Source organism: Ostrinia nubilalis, chromosome 2, assembly GCF_963855985.1.
Source record: "Ostrinia nubilalis chromosome 2, ilOstNubi1.1, whole genome shotgun sequence".
Lineage (NCBI taxonomy): Eukaryota > Metazoa > Arthropoda > Insecta > Lepidoptera > Crambidae > Ostrinia > Ostrinia nubilalis.
The window spans coordinates 3,387,761-3,413,794 of NC_087089.1; the positions used below are offsets into that span (position 1 = coordinate 3,387,761).

At 36.6% G+C, this 26,034-nt stretch overlaps 2 protein-coding genes across 2 annotated transcripts in view; both read right to left on the reverse strand.

Annotated features, from left to right (window-relative positions):
* Positions 1 to 10,394: 10,394 nt before the first annotated feature.
* Positions 10,395 to 16,212, reverse strand: LOC135086066 (uncharacterized). The gene is made up of 5 exons (XM_063980832.1): positions 15,932 to 16,212; positions 15,361 to 15,459; positions 14,699 to 14,828; positions 14,162 to 14,287; positions 10,395 to 10,718 (listed from the first exon to the last, which is right to left on the reverse strand). The coding sequence occupies exons 1-5, from the start codon at positions 16,204 to 16,206 to the stop codon at positions 10,554 to 10,556; spliced, it is 795 nt and encodes a 264-aa protein (XP_063836902.1). The 5' UTR covers positions 16,207 to 16,212; the 3' UTR covers positions 10,395 to 10,553.
* A 5,093-nt stretch (positions 16,213 to 21,305) lies between these two features.
* The window catches only part of LOC135079755 (fizzy-related protein homolog), a 42,699-nt gene continuing 37,970 nt past the window's right edge, over positions 21,306 to 26,034 (reverse strand). Inside the window, exon 9 of the mRNA XM_063974364.1 lies at positions 21,306 to 26,031. Within this exon, the coding sequence (XP_063830434.1) occupies positions 25,855 to 26,031 (177 nt within the window). The 3' untranslated portion in view covers positions 21,306 to 25,854. The remainder of the gene's footprint in view (positions 26,032 to 26,034) is intronic.

Sequence of the window (26,034 nt, forward strand, 5' to 3'; positions counted from 1 at the left end):
TCTATAAAAAAATAAAAAAAAATCTCAAAAAATTTTTGACCACTTTTTTGTCGATAAAAATAGGTCTAGTTTCATCTATTTTCATATGTACACTTTAACGTGACTCACACTGTATAATATGCCAATAACTATGTATAGGCCAATTACTATAGCAATCACCCTACCTAATGTGCACACTTCCATTAATACATGACCATACTGATTAACTGCCCGACTAAACTATCGGCCAACAAAAAAACGTTGGTCTGCGCCTAGGCTTCCATAAAGAATTCCTACGCTTGAAAATATGTAGTTGGTGATTGTCTTGTACTGACTACAATTTTCTTCAAAATCAATTTGTTTGTAGTCATTTTGTATGTGTAATGATATAGAATAAACATTTTTTTCTTTCTTTCTAGCGTACAAGACTCAATCAGACTACATTTTATAAATCAGTGGTGAAAGATACCTAAGAGCCGAAACCTGAACCTAAAAATGAAGAAAGTCCGAAAATAAGAAAGTCCGTTTCGGAGGAAACGGACAAAATTGGGACAAAGGAATTTTTAGTTAATTAGGTTTACTGGAGCATAACAATATCAAGTACCTACGTTGAAAAGTGCTAATTACTTACTAAATTGGTTTCTTTGTAACAGCGGCCGATGAAAACTTAACATAACTGTTAAGTCTAACGCTGGGTTGCACCATTTTACTTTAACTTTGACAAACGTCAAAAGTCTGTCACACACCATACAAAAAGCACCGGTTAACGTTATATTTACCGTCAAAGTTAGGTGGTGCAACTCAGCCTAAGTAGTGATGGAGTGTTACCCATTATTCAAGCCTACAAGGTTTTTACTACACTACGCTTAACGCTTATTTAAAGCTCTCTCAGATTAAGAAATAAGTCACACCGAAACATTCGACAGAAAACCAACGTACCTACCTACCTAATGGATATCCAAAAGCGCTAAAAAAGCAGTGGATCGTCTAGCTAGATTACAGATAAAAATACACTAACTGAATAAGATATTTGGTTTTAGACCTCTTTGATTACCTACGCTTGTTACAGTTTCCACCTGAAAAAGTCTTACTTGCTAAATTTTTCTTGCACTAGCCAATCGGTGCTGGGAAAACCTTTCAGCAGCTAACAGCATAAGATTCTAAAAGAAAATTAGGAAATCTTCATCTAAATTAGAGCACTTAGTGTGGACATAGCCTTACAACAGCCTGAGTTAGGAATTCCTTATTAGTTTACAATTTGCAGCTTACGACAAAGTTTGGGCCCATTTCGTTTGCAAATTAATTTGCTGGCCGGCTCGAAATATTTATGCTGTTGGCTGTTGCCTTCGAAGTATTTATGAAAATGGGAAATAAGGACGATGGAAGGCTAAGGAAAAACTCGGTGTTTTAAAATTTGGCTTAATTAGTATGGTATGGTATTTATTTAAGTATACTTAGTAAAAAAAGTAGCTGGATGCAGGTCGCTACCAACCGGTCAATATGAAAATCATTGGGGGATGCCTATGTTCAGCAGTAGACGTCCTGTGTGTGACTGAAATGATCTTGAAATAAACATGATATTACCTAAATTTCGATTACAACATTCCCCACTTGTTCTGTAAATAAGTAGTAGTAGTTTTTCTGTAGATTTAGCCGATAGCTGATTTATTGTTATCGCAAGCGTTTTTTTAAAACACGCCGGCGTGACGTCGCATCCGGATGACGCGCTGTTGCTACGTCACTCCCCACTCCAACAACTTTCGTCGAGGCGTTTCACGGAGCTCTCGGCCTTTTTCTGCTTGGACCGTCGCCGGGGACACTCGCCTGACAAGAAGTATCGTGTTATTGTGGTATCAACCCAACTCTGTTCCATTTTTGTTACCTACATTCTAATTCTTATAAATAATTTTAATAATGAGTAGAAATAATTACTTTAACTGTGCCTGTGTAAATTAGCTTGCAAATATAGAATAATTTATAGAACTGTTTCTTACTTACCTCCCAAACGAAAACTATCGGTGTATATTAGGTAGACTTATAATAATGTTTGCTCTTTTCTAACATCAGAAGTGAAACGCACAACGCTCACCGGCCACAATATGCCACGGGGACGAAAACGTAGAAGAGAACCTTCAACGAGCTCGGATTCCTCCGCTCGAACACCGTCGCCGAGTCCTAGCTCCAGTTCGTCGAGCAGTAGCAGCGACCGGGATCGTCGGAGGAGGAAGATGAAACGACGCAGCCGCAAAGGATCGCCAACCGTGAGTCAAAACGTTGTATTATCATCAGTGATTCCCGAATTTGACCCGTTAGTGGATGACGTAGATATGTGGATTAATGTGCTAGAGGCTAACGCTCGTGCTTTTGGATGGTCTGACAGTATGATTAAATACCAGGGGTTGCAAAAATTACGTAATACAGCCAAAACGTGGTTAGATTCTTTACAAAAAAATGAAACTATGTGGACTAATTGGCGTTGGAAGCAGTGGCGTAAGAGGTTATCGAATACTTTTCAAACTAAGCGTAATATGTATGCCTTATTAAAACAGTTGGTAGAAACCAAGCCCATGCCAAATCAATCTCTTTACGAATTCTATTTCCAGCAAAAAGGCAAAATAGACAGGCTGCAATTAGATTTCAAAGATCGCGATATAGTGTCCGTTATAGTAGGGTCTATTGGTGATCCAAACATTAGCACTGCCGCCGAAGCAGGGAATTTTCCGCGTTGTGATGATTTAGCGTCATTTTTGCATGGAAAAATATATTCGATACCCGAAAAAAATACATTGCCAAAAAATTTTTCATCTACAACGCCGGTTTTGCGTAATTTATCATTATCATTGCAGGGAAATATTAATAGCAAACCTGACATTAAGAATGAGTCTTCAAATAGTGGGAATAATGTAACTAACAGTAATATATCGTGTTTTCGCTGTGGTGAATTAGGTCATAGGCGAAATAATTGCAATATTAAGGATGATATCCAGTGTAACTTTTGTAGCAAGAGGGGGCATCTAGAAAAAGCATGCAAATCGAAACCTAAACCTAAAATTGAGACTGACTTGGAAGTAAAAATGATTAGTGAACCCAAAAGTAAACAGAAGTTTTGTAAATCGGTTTTACTTAATAATTCCCAATGTGAAGCTTTTTTTGATATGGGTAGCGTATGCTCATTGATTACAAGGGATTATGTTAAATTATATAATTTACAAACATTTGATTTGAATCTGCCTATTAATTTAGTGGGTTTTACCAACGGCACATCTACCCAAATCTCAAAAGCTGTTGCTGTTAATTTGAAAGTAGATACAGTGGAATTAGTCACGGTTTTATATGTCATTGATGAACTAACAGGGTGCAACGTGTTGATAGGCCGTAATTTTACTGAGGATAGTAGCATAATGTATTCTCGAGTGGGAAACAAGTTAACTTTTGAGTCTATACAAACAAGGGGAATATTTAACATTAATGCGGAAAATACCAATATAAACTGTGCCACTGAAAACGAAACCTTATTAAATTCCATTCTCTCAAAATACCCTTCGTGTTTTTCTGAAGATTTGTCTACTTTAGGCAAAACTAATTGTGTGGAATTGGATATAGAGTTAACTTCTACCAAACCTGTCTGTTTTCGACCATATCGAATGTCTGAATCAGAAAGAAAGATTACTCGCGACATTACAGATGATTTATTAAAAAACGGAATTATCAGGCATAGTAATTCGGCGTATGCGAGCCCTGCTTTATTGGTAGACAAATCTTCAGGAGAAAAACGGCTATGTATTGATTACCGTCAACTAAATAAAATCACAGTGAAAGAGAAATATCCAATGCCTTTGATCGAGGACTTAATTGATAGATTGCAGGGTTGTAAATACTTTACTTCTTTAGATTTAAAAAGTGGGTATCACCAAATCCCTATAAAGCCAGAGGCAATACCCAAGACAGCGTTCATTACACCAGATGGGCACTTTGAATTCTTGAGAATGCCCTTTGGGTTAAGCAATGGACCTTCAGTATTCCAAAGGTTAATGAATACTGTCTTGGGAAACCTGCGTTTTGGTAAAGTGATTTGTTACATGGATGATTTGCTGATAGCCACAGAAACTAAAGAAGAAAATGCTGCTTGCTTAGAAAGTGTGTTAGAAATTCTCAATTCAAATGGCTTAACGATTAATTTAGATAAATGTTCATTTTTTCAAAATAGTATCACGTTTCTTGGTTACGAAGTTTCTGAAAGTGGCATTCGACCGAGTTCCAAAAAATTAAAAGCCATTGACGAATTTCCGACTCCCAAAACTGTCCATCAACTTCGCCAATTTTTAGGTTTGATAAATTATTTTAGAAAGTTCATTAAAAATTGTGCAACTCTCTGCAGTCCTCTGACAAAACTATTAAAAAAAGAGGCAATCTGGAGTTGGGGATCTCAACAAGAACAAGCAGTCATTGATATAAAAAAAGCTCTTATTGATAATGCTGTCCTTAAAATATTTAATCCAAATTTACCCGTGTATTTGTATACTGATGCCAGTCGTGATGGTCTAGGCTGCATAATGGTTCAAGTTACAGAAAATGGCGAACAACCAATCCATTTTTATAGTCGCCAGACTAATAATGATGAAAAAAAGTACCACTCCTTTGAACTTGAGCTATTAGCAATTGTAGCAGGTTTGCAAAAGTTTAGGCACTATTTACTTGGGATAGAATTCAAAATTTTTACTGATTGCAATGCTGTAAAACACGCTTTGCAAAAAAAGGAAATTATTCCGCGTATCGGTAGGTGGGTTTTGCAAACTCAAGAGTTTAACTTTGAGATCATGCATAAACCAGGGACACAGATGCAACATGTGGATGCTTTAAGTCGCAACCCAGTCATGGACAAAAGCATTTCAGTGAATAATGACGTGATGTCCATAACTGAGGGCGACTGGCTCCTATCTGTGCAACTTCAAGACCCAAGTATATGCAGTATTAGGGATATCCTGTTGTCAGGTGAGGCCGACGCAAATCAACAGATCTTTAATCAATATGAATTGCTGGGCAATAAGGTTTACCGTCGAACCGAGTATGGTAGGAGATGGCTAGTACCAAAAACATGTATTTGGCAAATCATCAAGGCTAATCACGACGATATAGGGCATTTTGCTGTAGATAAAACAGTCGAAAGAATTAGATCTAAATATTGGTTTCCACATTTAAGGAAAATAGTCTCAAAATATATAAAAAATTGCCTTAATTGCATTTATTACAAAAATATTCATGGCAAAAAACCCGGCAAATTATATCCAATACCAAAATATGCCAGACCATTTCATACCCTACATCTAGATCATTTAGGCCCTTTTGTGAAGTCTACACAACAAAATTCCTATTTGCTGGTTGTAGTCGATTCATTCACCAAATTCGTATTCATATCAGCAGTGAAAAACACCAAATCTAAGATTGTTATAAATGAGTTAAATAAAATTTTTAAGGTTTTCGGTAATCCCAAGCGCCTAATCAGTGATGCTGGGAGTGCATTTACTTCCAACGCTTTCAAGACCTTTTGTTCTGAAAAGAATATTAGATCTCATGTTATAGCCACTGCCGTACCACGTTCAAACGGCCAAGTTGAGCGGTATAACTCAACCATTTTGGAAGCATTACGTAGTATGGGTGCTAATACAGACAACAACAAATGGGATCAGCACATTACAAGATACAGCAGGGCATTAATAGCACAATAAATAAAACCACAGCTGCTATTCCTAGTGAGGTCTTTTTCGGATACCGTATTCGAATGAATAACGACGGGGTTACTGATGATGATGCGATTGAGGCTACGGTTGATCTCACAACTTTAAGACGCGAAGTTGATGAGAACATCCAGAAAAACGCGGAGAGGCAAAAGACAGCTTTTGATGCAAAAAGGAAGGACGCGCCTGAGTATAAAATTGGGGACTTGGTGGTCATCAAAATACCAAGCATGTCTAATGACGGGCAGAGCACAAAGTTGATGCCTCTTTACAAGGGTCCATTTTAAATTACGGAAGTTCTAGGCCACGACCGCTACAAGGTTGCTGACATGAGGGGAGCTGAAAGGAGTTCCAAACGCTATGATGGTGTAGCGTGTGTCGAGAACATGAAATACTGGATTCGTGTCGCGGATTCAAGTACACCGGATGTTATCAAAAATTAAGGTAATGAGAGCATTTCTATATTTGGTAGCTGAAAAGTGTAAGGAGGTAGGTAGTACCTACTTTGATGATAATTTCAAAAATTTTCAATTATTTATTTTAAAACTATACTGACTCCCTATTTAGTGTGCTTTGTTTATTTATGAAACCTGCAAAATATGTGAATAACTATAGTCTAATGCATTCGCTTCGAACATTTTCCAGTAGTTGTAGAGTTGCAGAATGTATATTCGGTAATGGAAATCCATGGTGAACACCATTGCCATATACATGGCGATACACAACCGAGATGATTGTAAACATCGCTTGGTTTAAGCCATTTGGTTGAGTTGGTTGGCCGACGATGGGATAGCTAGCTCTGCCAAATTCTGTTGCCCTGCTCTACTGTGTGAATGACGAATTAAAGCAATAACTTATTTCAAAAGTTGAACTCTGAAAATCTAGCCATAATTGATTTACACTTAAATTAAAATTAATTGTTCTCAGCTCCTGCATCAGACAATATCGCTGTTCGAGGACGAACGCGATAGCAGGACGGCCGGATGTTATCGCAAGCGTTTTTTTAAAACACGCCGGCGTGACGTCGCATCCGGATGACGCGCTGTTGCTACGTCACTCCCCACTCCAACAACTTTCGTCGAGGCGTTTCACGGAGCTCTCGGCCTTTTTCTGCTTGGACCGTCGCCGGGGACACTCGCCTGACAAGAAGTATCGTGTTATTGTGGTATCAACCCAACTCTGTTCCATTTTTGTTACCTACATTCTAATTCTTATAAATAATTTTAATAATGAGTAGAAATAATTACTTTAACTGTGCCTGTGTAAATTAGCTTGCAAATATAGAATAATTTATAGAACTGTTTCTTACTTACCTCCCAAACGAAAACTATCGGTGTATATTAGGTAGACTTATAATAATGTTTGCTCTTTTCTAACATTATAGAGTTCCTTTTGTCTTAAAAAAGAATTATGAATTCGTGGTCTCAACACATTGAAAAAGAAAAGCACAACAGCTAAGCCACGTGCAAAAAAAATAATTAAATAACTACTTTTGACAGATTTTTCCAAAAGTACTTAGTCTTGACCAATTATGAGTTTTGACTGTAACACATAGATATCGTTTTATCTATGTTACAGTCAAATAAGGAACAAAATCATAACATTCTATCATCAAAATACATAGGTAAGCAAGATCAAACTTCTTAGCAAAGATAGTCCACTCAGTCTTTCAACAGCCGTCTGTCCATCAGGTCAAGTGGGCAGGAGCCCCAATCCGCCTGAAGCCATTAAAATGGAAATTTGCCAGCCAACGACGCCTGACAAAGAATTATGGCTCTATCTAAGGATTTTCAGCCATCTTGAGCGAAACGAAGACATTTTTTCAATTTTAATTTTAATAGTCATGGTGTAACGTACTAGCGACATATTAATTAACACTAAAAGACAATGCCGGAAATTGGCGTCTTTTTTTTTTCGCGCGGCCATCGACCAAACCTTGTTTTTTGATTACAAAATAGTGTAATAAACCAAACTTAGTATGACATGTATACCTCTAAACTCAGTCTGAACTGAGTTACGAGCATCAGAAGTTTGATGATTTTCGTACTAGATTTGCTGTTTGGGCGCAAGTTTTGTAAGAAATTGCAACAAAATAATGACATTGTATGTGTAAACAAACAATACCATCCATTAAAGGCTCCAGACATCAGTATGCAGCAGAATCAGCGCAATAAAAAAATAGCGCAATATTTTGTTGCAATTTCTTACAAAACTTGCGCGCAAAAAGCAAATCTAGTATGAAAATAATTAAACTTCTAATGCTCGTAACTCAGTTCAGACTAAGTTTAGAGGTATACATGCCATAGTAAGTTTGGTTTAAAACACTATTTTGAAATCAAAAAACAAAGTTTGGTCGATGGCGGCGCGAAAAAAAAAAAGACGCCACCTTCCATACAAAATCTGGCATTGCCATTTCTATATAGTTTTAATACCATTGTAAGATTAGTTTCGAATACGTCCGATTCGGTTTCACAAAAATACCGTCTGTATTAGGTAGACTTAGAACTACCTACTTGAATGGTAGTTGATTAGATCCTATCCATCATCCAATTTCTCTTGTCAATTTTCTAGATGCATAGCATTGATGGTGACTGACTTAGTAATTCAGAGGACAATGTTAAGCTCTAGGTCTGCATCACACCTGATGAAAAGTGATGAAATAACAGATGTCCCAAAAAAGCCTAGCGTTAGATGGAAAACATCGTTTAGCACAGTCTCAATCGATATTATCAGATCTTAATAACATTAATTGTCAGGACTCTGCCGGAGCTCCCGACTATCAGAATAATTAAACAATTAATTCCTATCTGACGGCTTATTACACTGATACTTCATTTACGACGGAACATTTATGATCGACTAGCGGCCGCCCGCGACTTCGTACGCATGGATCCCGTTTTGCCCCGTTACGCGGTTTAGATTTTTTCATACAAATGTTTTTTCCCGCTCACTCCCGTTCCCGTGGGAATTTTGCAATATCCTGTTGTAACTAAGCTTTAAGTTTACTAAGATACCTGCATGCCAAATTTTAAGCGTCTAACTTAAGCGGTTTAGATTTTTCATACAAAAGTATTTTCCCGCTAATTCCCGTTCCGGTGGGAATTTTGCAATATCCTGTTGTAACTAAGCTTTAAGTTTACTAAGATACCTGCATGCCAAATTTCAAGCGTCTAACTTAAGCGGTTTAGATTTTTCATACAAAAAGATTTTCCCGATAATTCCCGTTCACGTGGGAATTCCTAAGTATACTATAACCTGCCCAGGAGTACAAAGAATAATTGTACCAAGTTTCGTTAAAATCCGTCGAGTAGTTTTTGTTTCTATAAGGAACAGACAGACAGACAGACAAAAATTTTACTGATTGCATTTTTGGCATCAGTATCGATAACTAATCACCCCCTGATAGTTATTTTGAAAATATATTTCATGTACAGAATTGACCTCTCTACAGATTTATTATAAGTATAGAAGATGGTAATTTCATCATTCAGGTTATTGTTTCACCATAAAAAGATAGGCATGGTAGGTATTTTAGCAATACCTAAACTACCGAAAACTAAATATTTACCTACTTACTAGATAAATAAACTGAAAAATGCTCTTTTTTATTCTCTAAATGGCATTGCATTAAATTAGTGAAATCATAGGCTACCTTTTTTTTTTTTTTTTAGGTGGTCAAAATGCATTGAGTTGCATACCCGCCGCTGTGGTAAGGCGACGGGTTATGTGGGGCTCTCCCCTCCAGAAGGGAGGGGCCTACCCACTAAAAATCCACCAATCTCCGTCTTATTGAGCAGAGGCAGGAGCCGGTGTAGCTGAGCCTTATCCCGACCTATCCAACCAATGCTCATGTAGTCCGCTTAAGTGTGCAGACTCCGTCTTTACCACATCCTTCTTTTAACAGTGGCGGCTTGCTGATCCGCCACCGACCACTCGGAGATAAATTTACACGCTTTTATGTACATTAACTTACTACTAACCTATCCCATCATCGAAATTCTTTGTTTTAACAGCTCATAGCTAGCAAATCGTAAACTGATTGCTTTTTCACCAGAAAATCGAAATCGATTCTCTATTTAGTCTCGCAACACCTAATACATTTTACACTATCGATATCAACTCAACTGCCAATACTCGATACGATAGCCCATCACTACTGCCTTATTGGTTATTAAACAATTACGCCGCGTGCGCCGCCGGAAGCAATCGTCTTCGTGTGACGTCACCTCCGGTGCCACGTTAACGGCACAATAACCGCCTCGTACGAGCCCATCTGAGGCAATTGACTTAGTTGCAGGTAAGTGGGAGATGCGATTTGTCCTACCTGAGTCAGAATCTCAGGTCTATTACAGAACGAAGCTCAAAACTCGATGCAATCTGAACATAGAGCTTTTGATTTGTTGAACTTGAATAATTAGACCAATCGCAAGACAGACTATCACTGAAAATCAGGTTTTGAAAACTGTTTTGTAATACGAACCTCAGTTTAACAGCCTAATTGCAAGTTTAACATTTTGGTTGATGTAACATTTGTGAAATAGGTAATGGATTAGATCACAAACAGTGGACAATAACATAATTTCTTGTCAATTTGTCAATTACTACGAAATTTTAATGAAATAAAAATTTAATTTTCTATTAAAGTTTTATTTTTCCTTCTACATAATTTGATTGTATAATTTCAATTGAGTATAACTCTAATGAAGGTTGCTTAAAAATATTTTAACTTTCTTAATTTGACTGGACATTTTCAATATATTTTATGATTTTATTGTTCTTCCAAAATAATGTACCTAAGTACTAAGGTATAAATCTATTTTCCCTTCCAGAAGCACATTTCTAAGGCACGCAATGCTCCCCATAGAGTCGATTGTAGACCTCAGCACCCTTTTCTATCAGAGGCTTTAGCTTCTTCTGGCCCGTGATGAGCAACCGTACCGAGTTGTAGTTCGATGCTTCGCCGGCGTAGTTGTTACTTGCGTAAATCTCCGCCAGCTCACCCACCTTGAAAAATATTCAAAATCAAAAAATCAAAATCAAAAATATTTATTCAGTTTAGACCACAAGTGGCACTTATGAACGTCAATAGAAAATAATAAAAAAAGAAAAAGGTAGCCCTTATGGGGCACTTTACATGTCTCCTTATCTTTTGGGCCCTACCAGCGCTTCGAGACAAACATATGGCAAGTGCTGAGAAGAAACGCCGGAACAAACTCAGTCACCACTTATTGCCAGGAATTATCTAACGGTAAGAATAGTCAAATTTAAGTACATCAAATATGTGCAGACTGAACTGACCACGCATCCTTGTCATCAATATAGTCTCGAACCTTGTAGTACCCTTTGGACATAAGGGTATTTTTTATATGTATCTTAAATTTGTTTATTGGCAATTCGACAAGGTTGTGTGGTATTTTGTTAAATATGGTAATACATTTCCCCAAGAATGAATTACCTATCTTATGCAACCTAAATGATGGAACAGCAAGTTTATTCTTATGTCTCGTGTTAAATGAGTGGACGTCACTTTTCTTAGTAAATAAATGTATATGTTTACGGACATACATAATGTTATCAAATATGTATTGCGAAGCCACAGTCAATATATTGATTTCTTTAAAAACTTCTCTAAGCGAGTCACGTGGTTTAAGACCGTATATTGCCCGAACAGCTCTTTTCTGTAAAATGAAAATTGATTCTATGTCTGCTGCTGAGCCCCACAGTAAAAGACCATAAGACATAATACTATGAAAATAACTAAAATATACAAGCCTTGCTGTTTCAACATCAGTCAAGTTTCTGATCTTTCTCACCGCAAAGGCAGCTGAACTAAGTCTTCCCGCCAAGGCAGCAATATGGGGGCCCCATTGTAATTTACAGTCTAGGGTAATACCTAGAAAGACAGTAGAGTTTATCAGTTCAATGCGTTCATTATTTACTGTAATATTAGTATTAACTTGTTTGACATTAGGCATAGTGAATTTTAAACATTTGGTTTTTTTTGCGTTTAATAGCAAATTATTAGTTGTAAACCAGTCTAATACTTTGGTAAGAGCATTATTCACGTCGTCAAATATTTCCTGACGCCTGTCAGTTTTAAAAATTAAAGAAGTGTCATCAGCAAATAATACTATCTCACAAAGGTCCTTTGAATAAAAAGGTAGATCATTTATATAAATCAGAAAGAGCAATGGTCCCAGTATTGAGCCTTGGGGCACTCCCATTTTTAGGGGGGCGCCCGAAGAGTTAGTTCCGTGAATATTTACTTTTTGTAATCTGTCTGAGAGGTAAGAGTGTAATAGGCTTAAGGCCTTGCCTGATACGCCATAATGTTCTAGCTTAAATAACAGAGTTTGATGATCAACACAGTCAAACGCCTTCGATAAGTCACAAAATACACCAATAGCATCTTTTTTCTCCTGCCAAGCATCGAAAATGTGTTTGATAAGAGCAACCCCTGCATCGGTCGTACTTTTCCCTTTTGTGAACCCATATTGTTTTTCATGAAACAGTTTATTTAAGTTAAAATGAGACAGTAGTTGATTGAAAATAATTTTTTCAAATATTTTACTGAGCGCAGGTAGTATCGATATAGGTCTAAAGTTGGATGGGTCACTTTTGTCTCCTGCTTTAAATAATGGTATGATTTTACTATGTTTCATCAGGGTAGGGAACTGACCTTCGTTAATACATTCATTAAAGATATGAGCTAAATGGGGAGCTATAAGAGGAATGATGGGTTTTATTATGTCTGTTGATATGCCCCATATATCCTCTGTCTTTTTTATATTTAGTTCTTTGAAAGTTTTTATAATAACTATGGGGTCTATTTGTCTAAATTTTAATGGGCTATTGCAAACATCAACACAACCCTCGAGAAGAGACATTGCATGATATGAACATGAATTAAGATTGCTTGTTGTTATGATTGGGACATTTGAGAAGTAACCTTCGAATGCGTTTGCTACCTTATCATTGCATTTAATATACTTATTATCAATTTTTAATGCGAATGTGTCATCCCGAGATATAATTCTACAAGTTTCTTTATTAATACAATTCCAAGTAGCTTTAATTTTGTTGCCAGAGTTTTTAATTTTGTCACGTATGTAAATAGATTTTGCCATAGTACAAACTTTTTTAAAAACTTTTGAGTATTTTTTTACATATTCTATAAAGTCCGGGTCGCTACTATAGGCTTTTCTACCATATAATTCAAACATTTTTTTCCTACTAATATAAATTCCTTCAGTAAGATACGCAATAACCCGCCAATTTGAACCGGCCATTGGGGGCATTGGCATGCGCGTATTTAGCGGGGGAGCCGGGTGGGCCCACCCCAGAATGGTCTAGTGCCCCCTACAGAATGGTCTTCGAAGATAACTTTAAGTAACAAGTAACCCTGAGGGACCCCTACCCCTTCTCTTCGGCCATGGCTCCCCTTTACCCTAGATATACCAATGGGCATTGGGGCAGGCATAGGCATAGAATAAGAGGTTCAGCAGTGGACATCCTGTGGACCCTGTAGTTGAAATTTATGTGATGATACCTCGACTTTGAAAAAATCTCTGCTTGCTCTCCCACCATAAATCACACCACACAAGACACAAAAGCATCTCTAAACTTCTTCTAATCCTTGAGCCACACACATCGCGATAACATTCAGGTGACAGCGAAGCGAAGTCCTTGCGACTATGCAAAAAAGCACTGTTGTACTCGGCTACACACATCGCCATAGCGCGAATCTTCGGGTTATCGCGATGTGTATGGCCTAGACACCCACACGATGGACCGACGACCTCGTACAGGTATCAGGAAGGCGCTGGATGCAGGCTGCTACCATACCGGGCGATATGGAAATCATTGGGGGAGACCTACATATGTTCAGCAGTGGACGTCCTGTGGCTGAAATGATGATGATGTATGTGTTACGGTTAATGTGATAAATTGAAAATTATTAATAATAACCGGTTATTATGAATAATTACCGACAGTCGCGGTAAAAGTGATAAATTAATTACATTTAACAGTGATTATTTAATAATTCAACCTTAGTACTAACAAATTTCATAAAAGAGAACAACATCTTGTGTACGTGCTCGTGTACAGCCAAACTTTTGAACGTTTTGATATCATATATTAATATAATTTGGCATAATGAGTTTGGAATGTTTTTTGCATAATATTACTTTTCCATTATGCCTATAACATAATGTTTTGATTTAAAGTGAAAAATAGGTTAACGTGCGGCGGGGGTGGCCCTTGGGCCACCCCTAAGCCGCCTATTTAGTTTTATACACACATAAATGACCTCATATTAATCACATTTACCAAATCATGCGGTGATTATTCATAATAACCGGCGATTATTCATAATTTTCACATTTATCACTTTGACCGTAACATATGGATTAGTGGTAAAGGTAACGTCTTTAACGATGTTTTACCAAAACCAGCAGGTCCAGTGAATCTTCCAGGTTGTCCGGGTCATTGTAGGCGTACGCTTGAATCACGCGGTTGCAGCGTTCTGGATCCTTAATTTTGATGCAGTGCCAATCTACTAGCGTTTGAATCTGGAAATTTATATTTTATTAATTTATAATATCTAGTAATCTACCATGGTACCTTCATTTTGCATCTATGGTTACTTACATCGTACAAGGGCTTTTTAAGCCTTCTTGCAAATAAATACATGAATTTAATGAATTTTTACCAACCAATAAACAACTGACTAGCCTGTTCTTTAATACCAGGTATTCAATTGAATGCAGCCTATTTAGGCTGATCAAAGGTTGGTTGAACAATCTCTTAGTTAAAGGAGTTTGATTTCTGTCTACTTATCTAATTATTTCTTAAGCTTCCATCGCCTGCGCGAGCGACCCATGACAGTCCGCGCGACCTGTCATTGGCTTAATATGATCGCGCCGGCGATGGCGATCTGCACGCATTGGTGTGGTTGAAGCTTTAAGACCAAAGAAACTCACAACTCTGACGGAGTCTTTGATATCCTGGATGAAGCCGTCCAGCTTCTCCACGGCCGCATGGGGGTCCTGCCACACTATCGGGACCAGGACGTCCACGATTGGGATGAACTCGTGGTCGTAGTCTGGTGGCCTGATGACAGAAGGGGTCATACTCTACATTTTATTATGTTCCCTTTAGTAGGACTGTAGGACTACCAACTGGGCAACATGGAAAGCATTGGGGGAGGCCTACGTTCAGCAGTGGACGTCCTATGGCTGAGATGATGATGATGATGATTAGGACTGGTACTCATGCTAAAATGGTAGAATCACTGTATCTTAATCTTAACCAAGTAAAAAGGAACTTGACCTTCAATGGTGGAGTTTTTATTAACAATCAAGCTGTACTTAGATCCTGGCTACACAGGAGTTGCAGCGGTGGAAAGGAGGGGTGAGAATAGTAGTCCCGTGACCAAGTACCTACTTAAGTAGGTTCGAGTAAATAAAAAATTTTAAACCTGAAATTACGAAGTCTACCTACTGAAGATTACTGCCTGACTGAGACTTTTGGCATAAGGTAAGTAGTTTGTATTTGGTCCATTTGAAATTATTTTATGTGCTAATTAAACAATCTACTTTTTCTATTCTGCTAAGCGCCCGAATATCTCAGAATAAGCGCTTACGTGCAGTCACTGTTGAGATACTCCACCATGCCTGCCAGCACGCCAGCTATGAGCACGTAATGGCGACGATGGTCGGTAATTGGCAGCTTTTCGCGGGGCCTGCAAATTGAAACAAAATCAACAAAAAGGTGAATAACTTGGTGAAATATTTCAACCTCAGTGTTATCCTCATATCCTCCACTGGATTCAGGGTGGTTTCACAGCTCTCCGGGATATCCTTACAGACCACTCACCTTGCACTAGGACATCGTTTAACTTTCCCCGGGACAAACTTGGCCTTCACTGGTTGGGTTTTTATTGGTGGTCAAGCTGTCCACAGGAGTTGCAGCAGTGGGAACGAGAGGTGGAAATAGTCCCGTTTAGCACATCGTTTCAGAGCACCGCGCAGGTGCTACCCGTAGGTTCGGGTCTCCCGTGCTCAGGTGGTCCGTACGAATCTCCCGGAGAGGTGTGAAACGTAACTTGACACAGAAATTTCAAATCAAATCATAGACCTAAGGCCATCATTTGAAGTCTGTTACAGCACCAACCTTCTTCTAAAAGAGCCTTATATATTTAGAGTTCAACTTACAGTAATTCCTTCAACACAGCCCCATGAAACTTTAACAACCGCAGCGACTGGATGTATGGAGGCGGATTGGTCCAGTTTTCAGATTTTGCCAATGCTTCTGCCACCTCGAAGACCCTGGTGCTATTGCTAGAGACGCCTTCGCCAACTGGATAGAAGACTTCGCTAAGTGCACTGGTGTTATAGAGATCGACTTTGTTAACTGCAGTCTTATCGGGGGCACCAACCACGCTGGTGAGAAAAGCACAGCACGCCAACAGCACCGCGACGAACATCATGGTGCTTCTGTGTTGAGAGGAATGGCGATCTGATGTAAGGTGTATTGTCGATAAGGTCTTGACTAAGGTGAGTTTACATGCAACACATTTAGGAAGCATTCTTCAATCCACTTCTAGCCTAGACAACAAATCGTTTCAGCCGAATGACGTCCACTGCTGGACAAATGCCTCCTCCAAGGATTTCCACAAAGACTGATCCTGCGCCGATCCAGGCACCTCCCGCGATCTTCACCAGATCGTAAGTCCACCTAGGTCCTAGTGGGGGGCCTGCCCACAAGACAACGAATATTTGTAAGATTCTTCGTGATCGCTTTACAGACGAAGTAGCTAATAGACGTTACTGAAGAAAAACGATTTTGGAATTAAATAGAACTACAAATGCCACTTTGTCTAGGGGGAAGAACTTATATACGCTTAGATAGGTACCTACTTACTTAAAGTTTTTAATTTTGTCAAATGAAAAAGAAACAGGAGTGGGGAGTTTTTCTTTTCTCACAATCCCGTCTTCTACTTAGTGACTCTACAAAACATCAAACGATGTAAACTAACCTTTACTAGCCAAATGAAATGGTGAATTAGTTCTAGCTATTATAAAATTGTACCAATTGCACGTGCATACTTTTTTAACTATCGTATCAAATTATTCATGCCACTTAATTAAGAGCAGCAGATCATACAAGGGGCATTAGAAAAAGCATAGAATTTAGCATCTGTTTAAAATTAACCCTATACCAATATAAGTAATACTTTTTTTATAAGGCCTAATTATTTTTTCGAGCGACAAGATCGCAAGTTTATGCCCGCTTTCACCATCAATTCCTAATTTTTAAGAGACCCCTATGAAAATATAATTCCTGTTGTGTTACCATAGGGGTCACTTAAAAATAAGGGATTGATGGTGAAAACGGGCATAAGAGATACACTACATTAATAGGGACAAAATTGTCCCTAGTTATAACGGGACTTAAACTGATTCATGTGACAATTTTATAATCGTAGCTTCTACACGATTTTCGTTTCACTCTCGCATTCTTTACATCCCTATAACAATTAACCGGTAATTACCGTAAATATTGTAAAAGTAATTTGTAATGCAGCCGAACTGCACCTGAACTGAATACTATGTATTCATGTGTCGTTGAAATCACATTGCTAGCATTGCTAGTTAGTGCATTCATTAATTACTTATATCATTAACATAATATTAACCAACATTTTACTTGTACAAAGTTCTTCTAGCATTATACAGGGTGTCCCAAAAACAATGGATAACCCTGTAACCATCGATAGGCCTCGCTATGGTCTCCCTAACGTCCAATTTTGACCCCAGTAAAAATATCACCGTTTTCAAGATTTTTAAGTTTTTGTGCATTTTTAGAAAATTGCCACCTGCGATTACTTTTTCTCGTGCCATTTCTACAAATGAGGATACTTTTCAATCTAGTTTTTTTCCTTATCACAAGGGATAGTTGGGCTATCAAAAGAAAAGATCAAAGTTCAACAAACTAGTTTGAAAGTATGAAAATTTTAACAAATTGCAGAGAAGAAGGAAAAATTAATTCATTGTCTTGCACTTTTGATCAGCCATCGTGTAAAAAAAATGTAGGAAGACCATCGTGCCCATTACCTTAAAAACTTCCTTGGTTAATTGAGATTCTAAAAAGGTATCACAAGCGTATGTATCCTGTATTATTTTTATCTTATGGCTACTTGAATAGCAACTAGTATGAAAACTGCAAAAATGAGTTTTTCTCGTAATAGTTAAACTAGGACTGCATAGTGGCATTAAATACAAATGGATAATTTTTAGCGTAGGAATTTTAATAAAGCAACATTTTATCATCATCATCATCATCATTTCAGCCATAGGACGTCCACTGCTGAACATAGGCCTGTACCCCAATGATTTTCATAATGACCGCTTGGTAGCGGCCTGTATACAGCACCTTCCTGCTTACCTTTATGAGGTCGTCGGTCCACTTTGTAGGTGGACGTCCTACGATGCGCTTTCCGGTACGTAGCCTCCACTTGAACCCTGCTGCCTCAGTTCTGCGAACTACTGTGCCTTGCCCTTTGCCACTTCAGCTTGCTGATCCGTCGGGCTATGTCAGCGACTTTAGTTCGTTTACAGGTCTCCTAATTTCTGATACGGTTTCGTAAAGAAACCCGAGCATAGCCCCTTCCATAGCACGCTGTGCAAAAAAATCCACGTTTCTGAGCCGTGTATCATCACGGGCATCTATCTATAGGCACATTTATAAGGTGTAAAACAAAAAATAAGTAATCACAAAAACGCAGAACGGACGGCCAATGGGGCAACAGGGTTCAAGTGGAGGCTACGTACCGGAAAGCGCATCGTAGGACGTCCACCTACAAAGTGGACCGACGACCTCATAAAGGTAAGCAGGAAGGTGCTGTAGGTATACAGGCCGCTACCAAGCGGTCATTATGAAAAGCATTAGGGTACAGGCCTATGTTCAGCAGTGGACGTCCTATGGCTGAAATGATGATGATGATGATGATAAAATGTTACTTTATCAAAATTCCTACGCTAAAAGTTATCCATTTGTATTTAATGCCACTATGCAGTCCTAGTTTAACTATTACGAGAAAAACTCATTTTTGCAGTTTTCATACTAGTTGCTATTCAAGTAGCCATAAGATAAAAATAATACAGGATACATACGCTTGTGATACCTTTTTAGAATCTCAATTAACCAAGGAAGTTTTTAAGGTAATGGGCATGATGGTCTTCCTACATTTTTTTTACACGATGGCTGATCAAAAGTGCAAGACAATGAATTAATTTTTCCTTCTTTTCTGCAATTTGTTAAAATTTTCATACTTTCAAACTAGTTTGTTGAACTTTGATCTTTTCTTTTGATAGCCCAACTATCCCTTGTGATAAGGAAAAAAACTAGATTGAAAAGTATCCTCATTTGTAGAAATGGCATGAGAAAAAGTAATCGCAGGTGGCAATTTTCTAAAAATGCACAAAAACTTAACCCTTAAATGCATAGTGTTGCCATTTGTCTACGAAGTACTTTTTTAATTATAAAAAGTAACACATTCTATAAGCGTTTCTGAACGTACGCTAATATCATAGGAAACATAATAAAAATAAAAAAACCGCAAATGAAGGTAGATTTGAAAAAAAAATTACCGATATTTGACGTAGCGACCGCGAAAGAGAAAAAATTGGTAGTGTTAAAATTTGTGGTATTTGAATTTCGGATTCAGTGAGAATTAATTGCTAAAACGATTGGAAAAAAATACATACGTGTTAGAAATAATGTTAGAATTCATTATTATAACTTATTTTTTGGTAATCTATCCCGAATGTGCCTTCGACTTGGTTTTTGTGTATGTAACCAAATGTCTACACCATGCGTTTATGCCCTAAAATTGTTCGGATAGGAATTGTTCCATGGTTTGCTTATTTGGCTTTTCTTTTCAGCATGTTTGGCTCGCTATCTGAAAAGGAAATTGAGGCAGCTCGCTGCTTTAAATTATGGTGCAGTCTCAGAAGATGATGAAAATGTAGATGATGATAACATCGATTTTTACCCAAACTTACAGGATTTATTGCATGATCTTGACGAGGAGTCCATAGATCATAATCTACCCTTGGAACATAACGAAGACCTTACCCTTGGAACATAACGGAGACCCTCCCATAGTCTATGAAGAGGAGCGTATATTAGTTCAGATGGTGTTTCGTGTCAGTTCTATTGAGATTCGTCTTAATAGAATACGAATATTTGAAGTAAACCCTTTTTGAGTAATGTATAAATTCGTTTCGACTACAATTTTCGAAACAATGTCATCGTTTATGAACTTGATAAAGATCTGAAATGGCTCCTCCAGGTCAGGTATTTCTGTGGGCAGTTCCGAATCCCCTAAAAAAGCAATGCCATCTTCGTCCCATGGTAAATTTCTTTTTTTCCAAATCATCTACGTGACCCGTACGGCTACGTGATCAGCAATTCCTGGAATACCTGAACTTGATTGCGATGAAGTACCCGCCACAGGTTCCGCCATGGAAACACCATCTAACATGTGCTCCTCTTCATAGACTATGGGAGGGTCTTCGTTATGTTCCAAGGGTACATTATGATCTATGGACTCCTCATTCAGATCATGCAATAAATCCCGTAATAATCGATGTTATCACCATCTAAATTTTCATCATCTTCTGAGACTGCACCATCATTTAATGCAGCAAGAGCTGCCTCAATTTCCTTTTCAGATAGCGAGCCAAATATGCTGAAAAGAAAAGCCAAATAAGCAAACCATAGAACAATTTTATGGCATACAAACGCATGGTGTAGACATTTGGCTACAAACTGTTATTTTTCAAAAATATACTTTTTTTTCGTACTAAGATTTTTTTTATTATTTTCCCCCCTATCTGTGACTAAAAACCTAATTGAAATATTTTTTTCATAACTAAATAAAAAATCATGCATTTAAGGGTTAAAAATCTTGAAATCGGTGATATTTTTACTGGGGTCAAAAATTGACGTTAGGGAGATCATGGCAAGGCCTATCGATGGTTACAGGGTTATCCATTGTTTTTGGGACACCCTGTATTTAGGCCCGATTCGACCAAACTTTTATCCGAGATTAACTCCTGGTATAGCTGACACATTGACAATTTCAGTATGGGAAATATTTATGTGAAAACTGACGATTTATTCTGAGATTAATATTACTCTTGTTTGGTCGATTTGCCCTTAATCTACCTAATAATACAATCCTTTCTGTAAGTAATTACTGTCAATAGACAGTCAGATATTCGTTAGAGATGACCCACGCTGAACTGTCCCACCAAACTCAATGACAGGGGGGCGCTACCAGCATCGTTCAACTATATGGTTTCCAACATGGTAAAAATCGGAACCAGCGATCCGGTATTGACGGTGGCGCCCCACTGTCAATGTCATGCATAGGACAGTTCATTTCGATAAGGTACAGTCAGCGTCAAAAAGTTACATTAGAATAAGGTTGGCCACTTTGGGTGTTACGAACTATTTGACGCTCCTGTACATCCTTTTACGAGGATTTTAGGAAAAACAGACAAGATTAAAACGAGAGTATTAATTTCACACAATTTTAATTTCAAAATACTACATTCACATAAGTTGTTACACACTAAATTATTATCAGTCTATATTTACTAAAGTGCATTGCATAATATAATATATTAGTTTTCTTTATATATAAATAAATCTTCATTTACTTTACAATTTAAGGTCCTATAGCTAAGGATGTTACTTTGTTAGGGTTGGGTTTTATTAGCAGTGATAATATTAAATAATACACATCAAATATAAGCAGACGATATATTAATAATTCGCTAACTTTTTACAGTCGATGTGTATTATTTGTTGAAATATAATGCTGAGATTTGCTAAAGCAAAATGTTTATACAGCAGTGAAATATAATATGACATATTTAAATACTTCTATTACAATTAGTTCACCCTAACGGAATACGGATAAGTATTACAAAACAACGTAATATTTATACTTTGACGGCTTTTAGTCCATACGAAAATAAAAGTAGTTTACATGATACATAAATAAAATAAAGTAAAAGTTTCATTACTTGGCAAGTAAATACTAATTTATATTTTGCGTGGAACGTCATTATAGAAAAACTAAGAAATCAATGATAGCGTAGAAAGAAGATTATTATCATAAATAATAACATTTACCAACACAAAATATTATCCCATGAAATACACTATTTATTACTATATTTCGTATGAACCCACTTGACTTACAAAAAATATATACAGTCCACCGTAAAATTATTGCACTGTCTCGTATATACAGCCAAACTACTTATGGAATAAAGTGTATATTGTCTACACATTCTACGGTTGACTGTACGGGAATAACTAAATATTATTTATAACAAATATGAGCACAATCATACCATACTGTATTTATTTACTATTGTATTTATTTATCATAGTCCACCGATACATAAATCAACTGTCAAATATTACGTGTCGATTTAAATGACATACGATACAAGAAGTCACTAAATGAAGTCTCTAGTGACGTCACATAATCTGACATGAAGGGTCATCCATTTATTGGATTCCTTTTGAATGATAAGGGAGGAGCCTTATCATTCAAAAGGAATCCAATAATATTAGTAACCAAAAAAAGATACAAATCAGATTTAAACAAAGTAATGAAATATTTCATGTAAGTCAAAAACATGTTTTTAACATGGCAAAGCCGCTAAGCTATCTTATAGTACGTTAATATTTGGCATCAAATATAATTCCGTTTCGCTTAACATCTAGTACTTTAGGATATTTCATTTGCTTGTCTAACTGGACACGACTTAGGAAGACCAATAACTAATTCTTCTAAATTATTTTGTTAGCCATCCGGTTATTTATGTTAAAACAAATAAGTTTTAAATACCAATCATTGAACTCTTTCAATAGTACCAAGAAAAAACTCATCTAGAACTGTGAATTAGATAGGGATTTTTGCATGAGTCATGATCCATAATCATGATTTAGCCAACAGTACACACAAGTACTTGTTAGAAATCTATTTTATTAACAATTCTATTATATTTCTTGACTTTAAAGGTATTTAAAATTTTCAGATTAGTTACCGATGTCCAAATCAGTCCAAGCACAGCAAATTTGATACTATCAAGTAACCTACATTGCACATAAACCAATAATATACATTATAGTACACACACAAATATTGATTCAATACACAGCACACTAAAATATTCCAATAGAGGTTACCTCTAAAAACCACCACAAAAACTAATGACATCGAAAAGGCAAACTACGATTGACTGTACGATAAAGTATAGCAATCACCAAATGTATTAATTAAAATTCAAAACCCCCATAATTATAAAAACTTAAACGCTCCACTTTTACTGTTTCAAGCAAAACACTGTTCTCTTTTTATTACATTGAAATCAATGTCTAACAGAAAGAGACAAATACTTGAACAGCTATTAATTAATTAACAAGTGATATAGCACTATAATTTCCATAAAGGGGTTTCGTTTTCAAGTTCAATCTACAGTTATTTAAAATCACATTTATTTCGACACCAAAGAAAATAAGTCAAAGCTCAATGTAAAACAACTTCAATACATTCAACTCTATCCATCTCTGTCGCTAACACTGAAAAAGCCATGAGGGAAAGAGTGGGATATATCGAAATCGCTCAACATAGTGGCCCAATAGACAAGAATGGATTTAAATTACTATTTTACCCAATCAAGTGCAAGTAAAGTACCAAAGTTACCTTATTCTAACTTATGTTATACACAAGAAATAAATAAAAAGAAAAATACATACATCCCTGCTACAACTAATCATAATAATGAAGTTTCATGATCGTACTATAATGAGATCATCTGAGGCACCCAATATAATTTAGAACTTAAATTTTAATTGATAAATTAAGAAATTCGGAGATTCCAACCTCTTTGCTTTTAGTCTTTTGTAAATGCAAATTATAAATTACAGTTAATTTTTCAAGTATATTAGTCATTATTAATAAAGCAAGGAAATTGGATTCGTAATCACACAAATTAAATACCTACTATACCATAATTTTGTTACCTATTTTTCGCCACGTAGCCGGAACTTTGAAGTGCAATAAAGAACATTTGAGAAAACGAGATGGTTATGTTATAGATAATACACGTCCCGTTCTCTCAACTGAAAAGATATACACAAAACACCAATAATTTAACTGAAACAAAAAAAACAACTAAATTAGTAACTACTTTTAAAAATTTAGGCAAATCACACATCGAATATAAGTAATGATCAAATCAAATAGTAGTTAATCAGAAATATCTGTATAAAAACATAAATATAACCAAGTCGGTCTAAAAATTCATTCACATATAAATTAGTCAAAACGTCAATGTATAAGACTCGTGCTAATAAGGCATACAAATTGACAGTATTTTACAATGTTGCCACATTATAAAATTTGCTTGTCATCAGTGTCGCCAGTGTAGCAAGATTCTTAAATACATAAATATTAACACCATGTTTTTACATAAGTACCAAATAAAACAGCTCAAAGTGCATTTATAAATGATTGATACACAAACTTATGTACATTGATAGAAAAATACACTATATGCCGTGTTGAAAGATGTTTTTTCTTCACATAACAATGTTTAGAAAACGTTTGATAACATGTAAATTGTATCAAGAAATACCGGCTTGAACATAATTCTTGAGATTAATTATTTCTTGTTTTAGGTCATTGAACCATTTTGAAAAAGTATTTGTGATCAGAGATCAAAAATGTAAAAAAAAGACCTGTCAATGTCAAATTGACATTTCCATTGTGTTGCCAATGATAAAAACGTAGAAGAAAAAACAACAAACAACACGATATAAGAGCATTCCAAAATGCGAAAGGAATGAAAGTCAAAAACATTTTACAGACCAGCTTTTCTGATTCACAGAAACATATATTATCGCAAATATTTCGTAATTATTTGATTGGCACTAATTAATTCTCACTATAAAAATCAAATTAGCATCAGGCAACACTTAATCTCACAATTGGACAATTTTAATTGAATAAAACGTTAGTTAAAGGACGGAGTAAACTGAAATTAATAAAAACTATTCAGTGAACTGCGGGGTTACTCCGAGAAACGTAATCCGAAGTTTCAAATGTTGCCATCTCTCTCACGCAAAGCAAGATGCCAGCATAAGCGACGGGGACAGATAGATTCGAAACTACGTAAACAGCGTTTCGGAGTAGCCCTACTGAAAGTAATTCAAAACATATGATTCGATTATTTCTAAAGTTGTATGAGAATTGTGCCTGATGCCATCTAAAGGAAAGCAGCCTAAGAAAAAATATAGGAACAAAACAAAGACGATTTTTATAGAACAATTTCTAACAACGCCTGTTATGACAGCTAAATACATTTCACAAATGAGTATCCGAACATAATATACTTTATTTATTGACTGTTAATGTTCCGACACTATTTAGAAATAATTTAGCATTACTGGGCCCGTATTAAGACCCGATTCTCAAGTTTTAATCTATTCAAGACGAGGTCAAATCCTGTGCTTGGTACAAATATTAAGTTTAACCAATCACAGGAGTGAATTCGTACATAAAATGGTTTTGAGAATAGTGTCGGAATACGGGCCAAAACTGCTTTGAGTTGTTTTGTCTCTAAGATATTTTATTTACATCAATAGCTACATTTCAGATGAGTAATATATTTGACAAAACAACCGCAACACAGTTTCTGAACACAAGAATCATAATTCTTAAATAATAATAAAAAATGTACAAGTAGTACTAAGTAGTAATAGGCGATATGTACACACTGCTTCAGCGGTTCTCTAATAAATAACCTAAATAAACAACTACAAAATATAATAACACTCTAAACACGTTTGGTTAATGTCTTTCGATATATCTTCCTCGAGATTTGTGTATAAGTTTATACAATTGTACACTATTGATATAGGTTTGTATAATTATACAAATTGTATCACGCTTTCGTCTTCCTCCGATTGCCCAGTTTTGGGGTGTATAAAATTAAGTGCGGACGCACTATTTTAGTATAAGTGCCACTTATTTCACTTATGCCACTTATCTTAGTGCAGTGTAGAGGTTGAGGACGCTTTTGTTCTCTTTGTGCGATGGCGTTTTGGAGAAAACGTTCCAGAAACGCAGCGTTTCGTCGCCGGCGCCCGTTACTATGGCTTCGCCGTCTGGCGATAGAGCCAGGTATAGCACTCGGTAGGAATGGCCGGTTAGTTTAGCCACCTG

Excerpts from the sequence above, each read along its gene's own strand:
- LOC135086066 (XM_063980832.1), bottom strand. The coding sequence starts at position 16,206 with ATGATGTTCGTCGCGGTGCTGTTGGCGTGCTGTGCTTTTCTCACCAGC. Across the intron at positions 15,460-15,931 it reads GCTGTGTTGAAGGAATTACT|GCCCCGCGAAAAGCTGCCAA; the intron begins GTAAGTTGAACT and ends TTCAATTTGCAG. Across the intron at positions 14,288-14,698 it reads TCAAAGACTCCGTCAGAGTT|ATTCAAACGCTAGTAGATTG; the intron begins GTGAGTTTCTTT and ends ATAAATTTCCAG.